The 14,062-nt window shown below is 45.3% G+C and overlaps 1 protein-coding gene across 3 annotated transcripts in view; it reads left to right on the top strand.

Moving 5' to 3' along the window:
• SNRPB2 (small nuclear ribonucleoprotein polypeptide B2) overlaps nucleotides 1-13,766 on the top strand; it is a 55,849-nt gene extending 42,083 nt beyond the window's left edge. For all 3 annotated transcript variants that reach the window (XM_069234091.1, XM_069234092.1, XM_069234090.1), the window contains 4 exons: nucleotides 10,347-10,475; nucleotides 11,447-11,503; nucleotides 11,782-11,870; nucleotides 13,402-13,766. In XM_069234091.1, coding sequence (XP_069090192.1) covers nucleotides 10,347-10,475; nucleotides 11,447-11,503; nucleotides 11,782-11,870; nucleotides 13,402-13,561 — 435 coding nt within the window. In that variant the 3' untranslated portion in view covers nucleotides 13,562-13,766. The remainder of the gene's footprint in view (nucleotides 1-10,346; nucleotides 10,476-11,446; nucleotides 11,504-11,781; nucleotides 11,871-13,401) is intronic.
• The last annotated feature ends 296 nt before the right edge of the window (nucleotides 13,767-14,062 follow it).

The raw sequence follows: 14,062 nt of genomic DNA, 5'->3' as shown, positions 1-14,062 counted from the left end.
AAGATGGCGTGTACAATGCGGTCAATGTCCCCTTCTAATTGCAGAGTCACTTGATAAACTCTATCAGGATCAGAGACTCGCATGTCCTCCGTTTCAACTTGTATGAAGTCATCAGTTGCTTTCACCTCCAGATGCTCTAGAAGACTCCGGCGAACTATTGTGACCTCTGCCGCGCTGCCTAACAGTGCCAACGCCCATGTCTTGTTCGTCAAGAGAACTCTCTTCTTGAGCGGCATGTCTAACTGAGACTGCTGCCACTTTCTTCTTTCTAAATTGTTGCTTTTGTTGGAGCGGTTTCTCTTCCTGTTTGACAGAAACCTCAGTTGAGCGTTGTGAATCCTGTCTTGGTTTTACGTACTCCGTTCTCCGCTCTGACCGCCCACCTCTCTCACTTCTCATCTCTGAGGAGTCCTGAAAGGAACGAGATTGGCGTGTATCAGCATACTGATATCTTTCAGGCGTCTTCAAATTATCCCTATTCCTGAGATTATACCTAGTCTGCGGGGTCTCCGGTTGCGGAGACTGTCCCCCATCTTTCTTAGGTGTTTGCTGTTTCTTTTCCCAGCGCTTTTTAGTACCCTCACGTTGCTGTTGTTTAGCATTATCTTTATTATTTTTACCCTGTAATTGGGGTTTTTGTGGTCTAGCCCCTAGGCTATCGCGACCAATGCTGGAATATGTTTCCGCTATTATTCTCGGGAGTTCACGCTCTTGATTAATCTGCGGAACTTCCCGAAGACGCATTCGCACTGCTAGTGCTACTGCCTCTCCCTTGAGATTACTCAAATAATAGAAGAAACTGTGGCAAAATTGCCCATTAACTGCATGCCCAAATCTAAGGCAGGGTCAGCCCCATATTCATCTTGAATTTGTTTAAGCACTTCCGGTAAATTAGCTAATGTCGGTGTATCGTGTGCCGTAGTGTAGAGCGTGGCAAACACCGTGCCCCAGGTATTACAAAGGTCCACTGGAGGAACCATCCCATACGGCAAACACATCGTCAATATTCTATGTTTATCCTGAGGTCCCGTATGGGGAAACACTGCTTCCAGCGTATTAATTTTTTGCGCCAGCCAAAATGGAGTTTCCTCACGTTTAGCCGGTACCTTACCCATAACTGAGTGTACAGTGGCCGGATTGATACCCGGAACCACCGCCTGTGGGTGCGCCGGAGCAGCACGTGCTGCGTTTGTATTTAGTGTCTGCATGACAAACTGAACTAATCGTCTATATGTAGCCGTTAAGTCTGTATATAAACGACGAACTTCAACCACTGTCAATTGAGCAGCCGCAGGAAGAGGTGTATATGTAGCCAATAAAGGCCAGGTAGGACCATCATTACTTAGTGGACCTAACCTAACTTGTGCTACTGTGTGTGGGAGGGCGCCATCAAGCCAATTATGGTGTTCTTGATAAGATAAAGGTATCTCTAAGTATGCACAAGCCCTGTATTATCCAGTGACATTCGCAACAGCGTATTCGTGAAAAGTGTTTGTACCCCAATCAACTGCTGGAAATACGACCCAAGAATAAAAAAGTTCTGTTCTATAGGCTGCATGGGCGTCCACCACAAAAGTGACCGGACCCCCCTGGACCGTCAGGCCATGTGCTAACAGATGTCCTGTGAGCGGTTGTCGCATATTGATTGCTATATTCACTACATTAGGATTTGCCATTTGTAAAAAATAGCACTAGGTCAGAGAAGGCACACCAATATCGGGGTTTTCCTATTTAAAGTTCAAGCTTGAACAACCAACCGCTATTAATAGGATCTACCTATATTGCCGTGGCGGAAGTCCTCAGTGCCACCGACGTCTCCGTATACGGAACCGAGGAGTCAATATATACATGAGACCGAGAGAGTCAGCCGGACCCGAAAATTAGAGCCAGACCAATCGTTGGCGGCGCCATGTCGCGTGGGCTCTCATTATTCTAAATGAGACTACTGGATTTCTAGGTAGCAGGATCATTCACGATGTGGGGGACTGAGTCGGACCCACTTGGAAGGACCTCTGTCACCCTAAATCCGGTTTTGCTCCGGCTAACTAGCAGTGCCTCATTTCTCCAAAAGGAAAGAGATGATTAGGCAGCCGAGCGCATGACATCTTTGGAACTTCTCAGGGAAGTCGTGGTCACTCAGATCCAAACCAACTCTCTCATTTACAGTATGATCTCATATACAAATGACAAAGGCAGTATAAGTTTTATATAATGTTTTAATAAAACAACTGTATTTTAGATAATAAGGCGTGAGCCGCAATAACCAGAACCATACAACACAGTAGGATTGAAATAGTCACCAGGAGAGTAAAACATAAGAACAAATCATTGTGTCTATTAGTTTCTACTCTCCCTCTGCTTGATCTATTTCGAGCACAGCATGTTAAGCTTCTAGCTTGCCTTTCTGAATCACTGGGGAGACATCAGTCCTCATACCTGAGCAAAGGCCTGTGATCTGGTTCAGCATCTGCAACGAGGCAGTCAGCGTCTAGTTGTGGTTCCCTGGTCGGAATCTCCCTCTTGCGTGTATTGGGACAAGGAAGTGATTTTATAACTAACATGTCAGCGTGATCCCAAAATGTCCCTACGCAGGAATGCCAAATCTAAACTCCTACCACGTCTATCGGCAATGTACCAGACTGTATCGTTGACTGAAGCACAGCGTGAGAACTCCAGTGCTGAAGTAGGCTAAACAGTGTGATATGAATAAATAACAAAACCGTAGAACTGGCTATTTGAAAAATAACAGTACGAAGCCTAATAAAAAGCATTCAGAGCAAAGTGCACAGAGGTTCTAAGCTGCAAGCAAATGAATAAAATACATCCAGGGCAAAGTGCACCAAGGCCTAAAGCCTGAAGCTAACGCGCAAAGGATACGTAAAACTAACCACACTACATACTCATGCGGACAGTGGCGTGGCTGGGGGAGAGAGAGTCCCCGAGGTACGTGTTGTGGGAGTCTGAAGATGAGGATGTCTCACTATTAAGGGGCTATGTCTCAGGATTCCTCTGGCCAATTTGTCATCTTAGGTGATTCGGAGGAAGTAGTCGAGAAGGGCATTCCACGCAGGGCAATTGCAGTGCCTGTGGATACGCTGGACCTCCTCAGAGTGTAGAGTCTTGCTTTCAGCCCTCCCCCACCTATGTCCCGCTCCATGTAAACCTCCCGCCTCAATGGCTGAGGCGAGCGCCAGTGGAGGGTGATAGCGTTCTTAGCAAGTAGTAATGTGAGGGGAACAAAGCGTGCCCTGACCGCTGTACACTGCCCTTGTTTGATTATGCCCAAGAGGCAGGCCTTCCAAGTACCTATATTCAGGAGCTCTTTTACAACATGGAGTTCCTCATGAATTGCCTATCAATATACGGAAATTGTAGGACAGGACCATAACATATCTTGGAGATCAGCCAAGAACTCCTTGCATTGTGGACAGCCAAGGCGGACCGTGGAGAACAAGTGGTTCACTGACGCAGCGTGAGGTTAGGCCCTGTGGAGTATGATAAATTGAATATTCTTAAATTGGGTGTTGCTAGAGACTTGGTGTGGAAATTCAAGGACAGTATCCCATTCAGAGTCATGGAGTGCCCACTTAAAATCCGCATCCCATTTGTCTCTAAGTGAAGTGAGCGGGTTCCTGTATGTTCCCTCATAGCCCTTTAAAGCCATCTTACAGGCTGTGTCCTTTTCCCGTGGTTAGCAGGGACTATACAACTGAAGGAGTGGGAGGTTTGGTATCCCCTATGGACCATTTGGCGAGGAGTATGTACTGCATCTGTGAAAATGCAGGTATTGACCCTAGGGAGGGCAAAATCATTGATTTAAGTGGTCAATGGTGAGGAGTTGGCTGTCTTGGAATGAATTGGCCACGGTAGGAGCAGAGCGGTCATGCCAGGGCATAAGGTCTCTGGATGAGTAACAGTTGGGAGAGTGTGGGAAATCCTACAGAGGGAAAGCGGGAGCATATGGTACGACATGTTGAGTAAGGGTTAGTGCCTGCCAAAGGTATTTGTATGCAAAAGCCACTAATTGTGGTGATGACGGCTAAGGGGGCCGCTTTGGATAACCAGAGACTGTGGAGAGCTGTGAGGGAGCCCATGTCCATGTTAGCCAGATTGCGCTGCACTAGCCACCAAAAAAACCATTGAAGTTGTTCTGCCAGCCAGAAAGCCTTGAACGAGGCCTTGCTTTTCCACAGGTTAGCTGTAGTTTCTGTAGTGCTATGCAATGGCTCTTGTTTCCTCAGATAAGCTCTCTAAGCAGTGCATCCATGTCCTCAAAGAAACTGAGGGGGGACAATAGGAAGTTTGGTGAAATAATGGCGAAGGCTTGGAAGTATAATAATTTTGGAAATAACTATTTTGCCTGTTATGGCCAACTGGAGTGTTTTCTAAACTTGGACCTGGGATTTCAGAGCTGTGAAGGTTCTCTGGAGGCTGCCCTCAAAGAGGTATCAAACTATATCAGCCTTCCACTCCAGTTGCTGCCTACTCAGTTGAGCAAAGAGCCACCTAAGGGGGTGCCTGCAGGATTATGCCCAGTTAACCCATAGTCTGGCTATGTGAGCAGATGTATGTACTGTGGCATAGATTGGGGAGTAGGGGGAGGAGGCGTCCGTATGGATGTCCGAAATGTAGTGGAGTAGGTGGTCTGCGTAGAAGGAGACGGCATGAGTTGTGCCATCTATAGGTATCCCCCAGGCCTCCCCCTCCTACCGTAGCCTAGCTGTCTACAGCTCAATTGGAAGAGCAAATAGTAGAAGAGGGGCAAGCCCTGTATGGTCCCCCTCTCCACTGGGAACACTGAGGAGACCCGCTAGCCCAGCCACACCGTGGATTTGGGAGTTGTATACAACAGCTGCATTTATACGTGGAGGTGTTTGCCGAACCCCATGGTAGCCAGGATCTTGAAGAGGTAGTCTCACTCCTTGGTATCGAAAGCCTTTTCTACGTCCAGAATAAGGCATACTGCATAGGAGAAGTGGCTGGGGGCTGGTCCATCAGATGAAAGCGCTGCCTATAGTTTGGGAAGTATGCCGCCTGTAGGTGAAGCTATTTTGATCAAGGTGGACTAGGGACAACAGAATCTGGGCATATCATGTGGCCAGTATTTTCCCCAGCTTTTTTTAACCTGTACCCAGTATAGAAGTGGGGCGGTAGGACACAAGGAGCGTCCAGTCCCAATCTGGGTTTGGGAGTGATGTCATTACAGATTCCCATAAGGAGAGCGAGCGAGGGAGGAAGGTACTTAGCACGCAGAGCCTCCTCGGTTAGACGAGGGGCGAAAAGGGAACCAAAGGTGCTATAATAGTCAATTGGGAGACCATCCAGGCTGAGGGTTTTATTCTTGGCCAGAGTATGTATAGACTGATTGATCTCTTGAGAGGGCAAGGGTTCGTTTAGTTGGTTGTTACAGACCGGTGTGACCCTTAGAAGGTGGGTGCGGAATTACTGTATAGATCAAGGAGTAATAAGCTAAGAGGGTCCCTAGGCCAGCCTTTTGGGTGTGGAGGGTGACCCCTAAGGTGGAGGTAATCTCGAGGATGGACCTGGAACGGGAGTCCTGGCAAACCAGCTAAGCTAGAAGCCTGCCCAACTTGTGTCCCTCTCGGTGTGTTCTTGCTTCATAGACTTTAAAGTTTAAGCAGCGCATTTGATTCAGGGATCTAGTATTGCCACCTTGTTGAGGTCGGTGATCAAGTGTTCTGCCTATGTTATCTCCCAGTAAAGCGTCTTGCAGACCCTTGATATTTCTTGTATGGAGTGCCCGCATGTAACCACTTCGAGGACGTCCCTCTCAACTGCACAAGAGGAGACCGAGCTGCTGTTGTCAGAGAAGTATTGCGTGATGTGCTGGGCCTGTGCGACTTGAAACGAAGGACCTTTTAGTGTGTCTTTGTGCAGTCATCATGTGGGCCCTAGGGGGGTATTGGGCGTTCCAAGATAGACTATATGCGCATCGTGACCTCAGAGTATACGTACCAGATAGTCTGCCTAATGTATGGAATCTAGAAGAGTGGGTGGCAGGAAGACTGACGCGCGTCGATCAATGTCCAATGTAAAGCCCATTTCTGAAGGTGCACCGCATGCGTGTGGTGGGGAGTACGCAGGGAAGCGGGGCACGGGTGCGGTCGAAGAAAACATCAAACTGACAATTACAGTCTCTTTCCTGGATTGATGGGATTCTTTATTTATGCACAAATATTTGTGATACTGTGGCCCAAAAGCTTCCTGCTCTGTGTAGTGGCATGGGTGCTGCCCAGGAGGACCCAGGAGCCCTCGAGGTGGCACTCTACTATAGCAAAGTGACCCTCCCTATCCAGTATTGTATCAGTGGCTTGGAAGGGGACTCCAGGGCGGATCTAGATGAGGACGCTGCATGCATATGCAGACTAGGTAGTGGCTATTATGTATCCCCTCCAACGCTTTCGCAAACGTTGCAGTTCTCGCAGTGTGATGTGCGTTTCTGGGAGGAAAATGATTTTGGCATTTTCGCACTTTGCAGGAGAGTAGATGGCGTAGAGTTTTTTTCTCTGTGTGCAGCTCTTGTTGGTCCAGCCAGTCTCGTACATCAGTGGGATCTATGAAGAATAGAAATTTGCCCTCTGAGAACAACTTGAGGCGGGCTGCGAACAATAGAGAGTATTGTATTTCAAGCTGGCAGAGCCTTTTTTTGGCACTCGGGAAGGAGGACCTCTGATGCTGCATGCAGGGTAAGAGTGTAATCTGGGTATAGCAAGACAGTTCCATTGTCCGCTTTCAAGGGGCCAGCCTTTCATGCAGCACATAAGATGGCATCTCAGTCCCTGTAATAGAGCAGTTTGGCAAGCATGGGGCACGCCCGGTATTGGTGGTCTTATAGTGACCTTGTGCGCTCTTTCCAGAGAGAAAAATGCAGTAAGGTCCAAAGCTGGGACGAAGGAGCAGAACCAGTTGTCCAAGAATGTCAGTGTGTCTTAAACATCCAGCCCGCTGGGAGTCCCATAGGGCGAACATTACTCCTCCAGGAACGACCCTAGGTGGTTTCTGCCTGCTCCTCCAGGCTCTACACTTGGGTCTGAACGTCCGACAATGTCAGCTGAGACTCCGCCATCAGGGGTTGTGGTGTTGCCACCTCCCTTCTAGGTTTACTGCGCAAGTGCTCTGACCTGTTGTAAGTCTTGTGGGCTTTTAACCACGCCCACAGCACTCCCATCACTATCCCACGTTCATGGGCTTACCTTTTCAAAAATCCTTTATCATCATTGGTAAATGTTTTACGTTTGTCCCTCCTTCAGGCAGTTTTGTTACTGCCTTGGCCATCGACCCTGTTACGTGGATAATTGCACCTTTGCCAATACATTTGACTGCAAACAAACTTCTTTTTCCTTTTGTGTCCCTCCTTTGCCCTCATGCTCATGGCTGCTGTGTCGCTTTGAATCGGCTTGCTCATGTCAACTGTTTTACTTCTCATTTTCAATTTATGTGGCAAGAAAAGTCCAGTTAGGAATTTACAACGCTAATAGCTCTAACTCGACTAAACGTGAAACCCATTGCATTGCAGATGCTTGTTGCCCTTTGCCTTGAGGTCTCTAAGGAATCTTGAGTGTGGTCACCAATGTACCCATGGTTGACTTCATAGATAGGTGGGAGCTCTCCTCTCAGGAGTGCGGGAATGAGCGGTGGAGGGGGGTGGTGGTTTGTCCATTGGGTTGTCTGGGAGAGGAATTTCCGGCACAGGTGCCTATTGCCCAGTGGCTGGGTGTGACAGTGCGGGTCCTGCGCCTGCCTATTGTGTCTAGCAACAGGTGATCTGAGGTCCACCACCCTCCCTATGAATTCCCTTAAGGCGAGAGCAGAGCAGCAGCTAACCCACTAGGAGGTTGAGTAGTGCATGGATGAGACAATAGTCAGTGAGGGGCCACTCAGTGGAGGTGGCTGGAGTCGAGGCCGTTGCGTCCGAGGGGCGGGGCTGCAAATTGATTAGGGCACCCAACAGGCTGTAACTATTCTGGGGAGTGTGAGCTAAGTGCTGTACAAGATGGCCCTTGAAAGTTCAGGTTGCTCCGCGGGTCTCTACTGCTGGAGGCAGGTGATGTCCCAGGTCGGAGGCAGAGTGCAGGACTCCAGCGGGGAGTTCCCGGGGAGCTGGCAAGAGTCTCCCATTCCCCCACAGAGTTTGGGGGCTCTCACCCCAGCATCCACACACCTACGTAGGGAAGGCGGCAGCACCCCTCTCTGGAGCAAGTTGCTGCTGTCGAGTGGTGGGGGCAAAGGAGGGATCTGTGGCAGTCCATGCAGTCTGAGAGGGGACCCGGGGAGTGCCAGGGGGGAGCCTCTCCAGGGGATGAGCTGCTAACAGGCCCACTAGTTCGCTACTGAGGGGCCCATCTCCTCACTTAATGTCCGGGTGGTTGTGGCAGCCAGATTGAGGGGGCAGATAACAGGGTGCGGATCCCCATCCCCAACCCAGACACATCCAGCTGGGTAAAGTGAATGGTCATGTCTGCTGACTCCTCTAACGTCCACTGATAAGGGGTGGGAGGATTTTGCCAGTGCGCTTCCCCATCGGCCCTCCAGAGATGGTGCGCCGTTTTTTGCTCCCTGCGGAGTTGCTGGGCAGGCAGGAGTTGGATAGCTCCCACTCTGAGGAGCTCAGGCCCCCACAAGGCCTTGTAGTCAAGGGTCTGGTGGAGAGTGGAGCTGGAGTTAGGCCTCAGGCAGAGGGGGTGGCCGCCACACACCTGTGACTTGGTGCCCCCTTGCTTGCTGACTCACAGCCTTTAACCCCAGGTATCACCTCAGTGCAAATCTTCCCCCGATAGTGTAAAAGGGTTTCTTTTACTCCCTTTCCTTTACAGTGTAGTGTAAAGCTGCCCATCTCCTACTTTTATGGTAATATCAAGGGAATTAATGAAAGTACAGCTGTACTCATCTGTGAAATTAATATCCTGTGATCTTTCATTCAGCCAACTGTGAAACCCATAGAGATCATCTTCCCTTCCTGTCCAGATCAGGAGAACATCTCCAATATAACGCCTCCACAAAGAGATGTTATCAAAGTAAGGATTGTCAGCATTAAATAAAGGCCTTCATAGTACTCCATATATACAAAATGGCTAAATCAGGAACAAAGGCTGCTCCCGTTACGACCCCTTTTGTTTGATAGTACTAGTCACCTTGGAAAAAGGAAAGGAATTCTTGGGTATGGCAATCTCAAGGTCTACTAGAAATTTAGTCGTAACTTGCACGGGTTGAGGTCTTTAATCCATAATCGTCTCAAGTGCTGGTCTATGCAGGATGTTTGTAAATAGTAAGGTGATGTCCATGGTTACCAAATGTGACTTGGGCTAAAGGACAAATTGTCAATTATTTTAATAGATTACATAGTGTTCCTCAAGTATGCATAACTTGTCGTTCCTCTGATGTCAACTCATAGAAAGGTTCATAATCAGGCCAGAGGTGGAAGGCGTTACCATCTGTAGTACGGTCTCCATGTTTGTATTGCTGCATATTTCTCTTGTGAGAACAATACCTGTCTCCTGCCCCAGCTCCTGCCTCTTCCCCATCCTTGAACTCTGCCATGTTTCCTGTTTCATGATTGGCCCTTGCCCCTTCTCTTGTGGGGGACCCATTGGAAGTCCTCTAAAGAAAAGTCTTGTGTGTCTGAGCTTGATAATTGTAACCATGGTTGTGAATTCCTGTGCTCGTACTCTGTCGTTTTGCATGGGATATACACCTCTTAGACTGAAGGGGTAAAACGTTGATCTGATATGATTTTTACAAAACTAAACGCATTAATAGTGATAACCTGTCAGAATGCAGCAATAATAAAGAGGTGGATGGTTTGAATAATAACCTGTTAACATAATTGAGATGCGTATTGCCTCTCCAGTTCAAACCATGTGGCTTTCCAAGCGCTGCTTTCTGTTGTAATAAAGACCAAGCTCTCATGTCCTTGCCATCGGCTACCAGCATTAGGTAGCCCAACGAAATACTACTTGAAAACCATCTGGCAGATACCAGTTCTTCATGAACCCAGAAGACTAAAAAGTCATGAAGATTTGCCTTTTATTTAAAAGGTTTTGGTTGTAGCGCAGGAAGTCTATAAAACAAAAATTCCGATGGAGTTTTGCTGACTTATTATTGTCAGCCGAGCTAAAACCATGTATCCACGTTGGATCATTTTAACTAAATTGATAACAGGATAGACCAGTTTTTGGGGCACTTGTTTTTTTTTATACAAAGAACTAGAAATAACTTGTATGTGTAGTTGACGTGTAACTTAACAAAAACCAAATAAACCTTTTCAAATTTGATAGCCACAAAAGATATTAGAAGTCACTTAAACTTTCTTACTTGTTTTTAAACAGCGCATTCAGTATGCGAAAACGGACTCCGAGGCCCTTGCCAAAATGCGTGGTACCTTTGTCGACAAGGATAAAAAGAAAGATAAAAAGAAGGCCAAGGCCCAGGAACAGGCAAATAAAAAGCCTTCTCTGGTAAGTGAATTAAAAATATGATCTAGTGTGGCCTGCCTGCACTTGTTAGATCTAGCGTGTTGTAGTGCTTTAAAAGTCCTGGGACTGTTGTCTAATTTGAGAATTAAAGTTCTAGCCAATAAAGTGACTATGGGCAGAGCAAACTTGTCCTTAATCCCATTTAATTAACTGAGTTGAGAGCACTGTAACAGAGTTTATACTACCGGTAACACCCTGTCTAGTATCTCCAAAAATGTTAAAAGCTTATTTTGGTTTAACTATTTAAGCAAGCACCACATAAAAGCCTTCTCAGGGGTGCTCTGACAATATAGATTTATTTTGAAAAGTTACTGTCTGCCTCTAACGAGGAGTAATCTTGGCCACTACCAACATCACATCTCTAAAACAGCGCCTGATTGGATTGGAGAGCAGGCCTATACACCACTCTTGGGAATGGTCATAAAGACAGCCTGAATACCTTAGGAATGTGGTGTTGTAGAGTGAATACCTTCAGTCACCTTTTTACCATTGACAGTCGCTGGTTTGTTTTAATGACATTGATTTGGATTTTGTTGTACCTTTTTAAGACGAGGGATATTTGTCTTGTTGCTTTCCCTAGGATATATTGCTTTCAAAAGGCACCTGAATGCAGCACCAGTTGTGGTTTCCTGCGATGATGACCCCTAAACACCTCAGAAGGAGCCATACTTTAGGGACAGTCTAATAGCAGTATTGTAATCTCAAGGGTCTTAACACCACGCTTAAATCAGAATAGTTTAAACTTGCCTGATTTAATATAATTTGTTTTATTTTAAACTCCTGATCATAATGAAACTAATTTGAGTGACTGGATGTTTGGCTTTAAGAGACTAGAAGGTAAAAACTGCAGCACTTTGAAAATTGTTTGATCTCACTTGACCAACCCTGTTGCATTTTTTTGTAAATGCGTTTTATGTGTAGTCTGTATATCAACAATATGATTTATTTTCTAGGGCACACCAATGGATACCTCAACCAGCATTTTCCTGTCTGCATCTCAAAGTCTACAGGTGATGTTTACTAACCTAAGTGTAAAAAACACGTCTTTTTAATTTTCTATTCATGGGATAAATATAACCTGATAGGGCAGAGAATATTTTAAATGAATACTTTGCGGTTAATGTTGTGATGCATTTAGATGCAATTTGCTGCACTACACAAATGACGAGTACCCATGAAAATATAATTTCCATCTATTTAGAACCGTTTCAAAGGTATTTTCTTTGAGATCTAGGTGGAAGAACATACTTAATGTTGAGTAATGATATTGACTTTGGTTTTATTTCAGGTGCCAGACAATCCGCCGAACTATATCCTTTTCCTTAACAATTTGCCAGAAGAGACTAATGAGATGATGCTGTCTATGCTGTTTAACCAGTAAGTTTTGCCATGAATTAAATGTATCTTTATTTTAGAGCTGGCTCCTAGCTGTGTGGAGTGCATGCCTATTTTAAATGTGACGTAGGTTTACCTTCTAACCTGATTTAATACCTTTATTCTAGTGGTTCTTAAACTTTTGACCCCTTAATTTAATTATGTCTAGAAGCTGGGGACCCCCACTGAATCATTATTGAAATCTGGGGACCCCTAATGGGTCAGTCAGTACTGAAAGCCGGGGACACCGGCTGAAGCGTTTCCAAGTTTTATTATTATATAAATTAATTTATATTTGCTTTATTAATCTATTGATAATATTTAATTTCTTAAGCAGTCGCAAACCCCCTGAGTAAACTTTGCTGACTCCTGGGACCTCAGGTTGAGAATCGCTGCCTTATTCCGTTAATTGCAGCCATTTGAACTACTGGTAAATTCATACATGCTAAAGTTGAGTGGAATCCTGATGACGCACGAAATGTTGGGGTTTCTTTTTGTGTAGAAGCATGGTTATTCAACAACTATTTATTCTCCTGGTTGATGCAAGTGTTATTTAACAATAGAACAGCAGAATAAGAGACCAGAAGCTTAACTTTAAGAATGCTAGAGGCATAAGGGACACGTACTGCACGAGTCACAGTTTAAAGCTTTGAACAGTTTTCAAAGTTTGGTGGTTTTCAGCTTACATACTAATGTGCTGAATGGAGACATGAATTCTTAATCGTTACAGCAAACGTTGCTTTTTTCTAAAGGCACCACATTCAGTTATGTACCCAATAGGATTATAACTTCATTCTGAGTTAAGTTCCTTATATCAGACTGACACATAACATTTGTATACACTTCTTCCAAAGTCGTTTTTGCCGCTTGAATGTAAATGTAGTTTGTGCAACATAGCTTAACTGGAACATTTTGCATCCTCACTATCAACATTTTATAGAGTTGGTGTCACTTTATCACTACATTGTACAAGCGTATATATCAATGTAGCTGTCATTTGCTAGCTCCGAGTAACGCGAGTGTAATTTATGGTTTACACATTGACTTCGACCATGCAGGCTGATAATGATGAGTACTCAATCTAAGGGTGCCCCGGAAAGAGACAAATCTGTATGTGCCAACATGTGATGAGCAACGCAGTTCATAGACCTAATGTGTTTTTGTACAATCCATCATGTCAAGAATGTTGCGCACAATACCGCCAGTGTCGAATAACCTTTAAACAGTGCAGCAGAAAAGGGATTGCTTAATTTTTCTTGTTTCAAGCATCCTATTCTGTCAGCGGAATGTTATCACAACTGCAGGCATATGTCTTTCAGAAATTGTAATTAGTGATTAGGGTTCACTTCTGTGTAGTCTTAAAAGCACTTTGTTTCCTTGCTGAACTTCTATATGTGGGCGGATTTACACGCTTCCGTTTGGGTAGAAGGCCGACTGGTGGATTTGTGACAGGAAAAGGTCGAGATAAAATTAGTCATAATCCCCCAAAGTGTTCTGTATGAGTAATGCTTTTCTGTTTTGTCTTTTTCTCAAGATTTCCTGGTTTCAAAGAGGTTCGTTTGATACCTGGGAGACATGACATTGCATTTGTGGAGTTTGAAAGTGAAGGTCAAGCAGGAGCTGCGCGGGACGCTCTCCAAGGATTCAAGATCACACCACAGCATGCCATGAAAATAACATATGCCAAAAAATAACAAGAATGGAGCTTTTCCTGAAAGGACTTAAATGGACTTCGCCGTTTTGTTTTTCTTTCTTGCCTTCTCAAGAATCGGTTGCAAACTCCCATTCTTTGGTAAATTAGTTTTGCGTGAGATAGTTTGGTCCTGTTCTAAACTATGCCACTTCTGATGTTCTTACTATTGTTTGTAAATAAATGCAATCTGTTGAAGAGTTTTATAATCTTGAGTAGACGTTCACCTTATTGGCTAGAATGGTTTGAACAAAAGCCTTTTTGCAAAAGTTGCATTCATATTTTGATGAAATAGATGATATGATGTTATCCACTAGAATCAACACATCATAATTTTGCACAGTCTGATTCCAGTAGCAGGCCAACAGACTCTCTGTTATCAACAGTCGGCGGCACCTAAATGGGGAAATAGTGCAATACTACAGCCTCTTTAAAAGTGTGTGAGAGTTGAGAGTGGGTCGTTTTACAGGTTCTGATAGTGTCTCTGTGTAAGGATGTAAGATGG

This window comes from Pleurodeles waltl, chromosome 5 (genome assembly GCF_031143425.1).
Source record: "Pleurodeles waltl isolate 20211129_DDA chromosome 5, aPleWal1.hap1.20221129, whole genome shotgun sequence".
In the NCBI taxonomy this organism is placed as follows: Eukaryota; Metazoa; Chordata; class Amphibia; order Caudata; family Salamandridae; genus Pleurodeles; species Pleurodeles waltl.
This window is presented reverse-complemented; position numbering and strand designations above follow the sequence as displayed.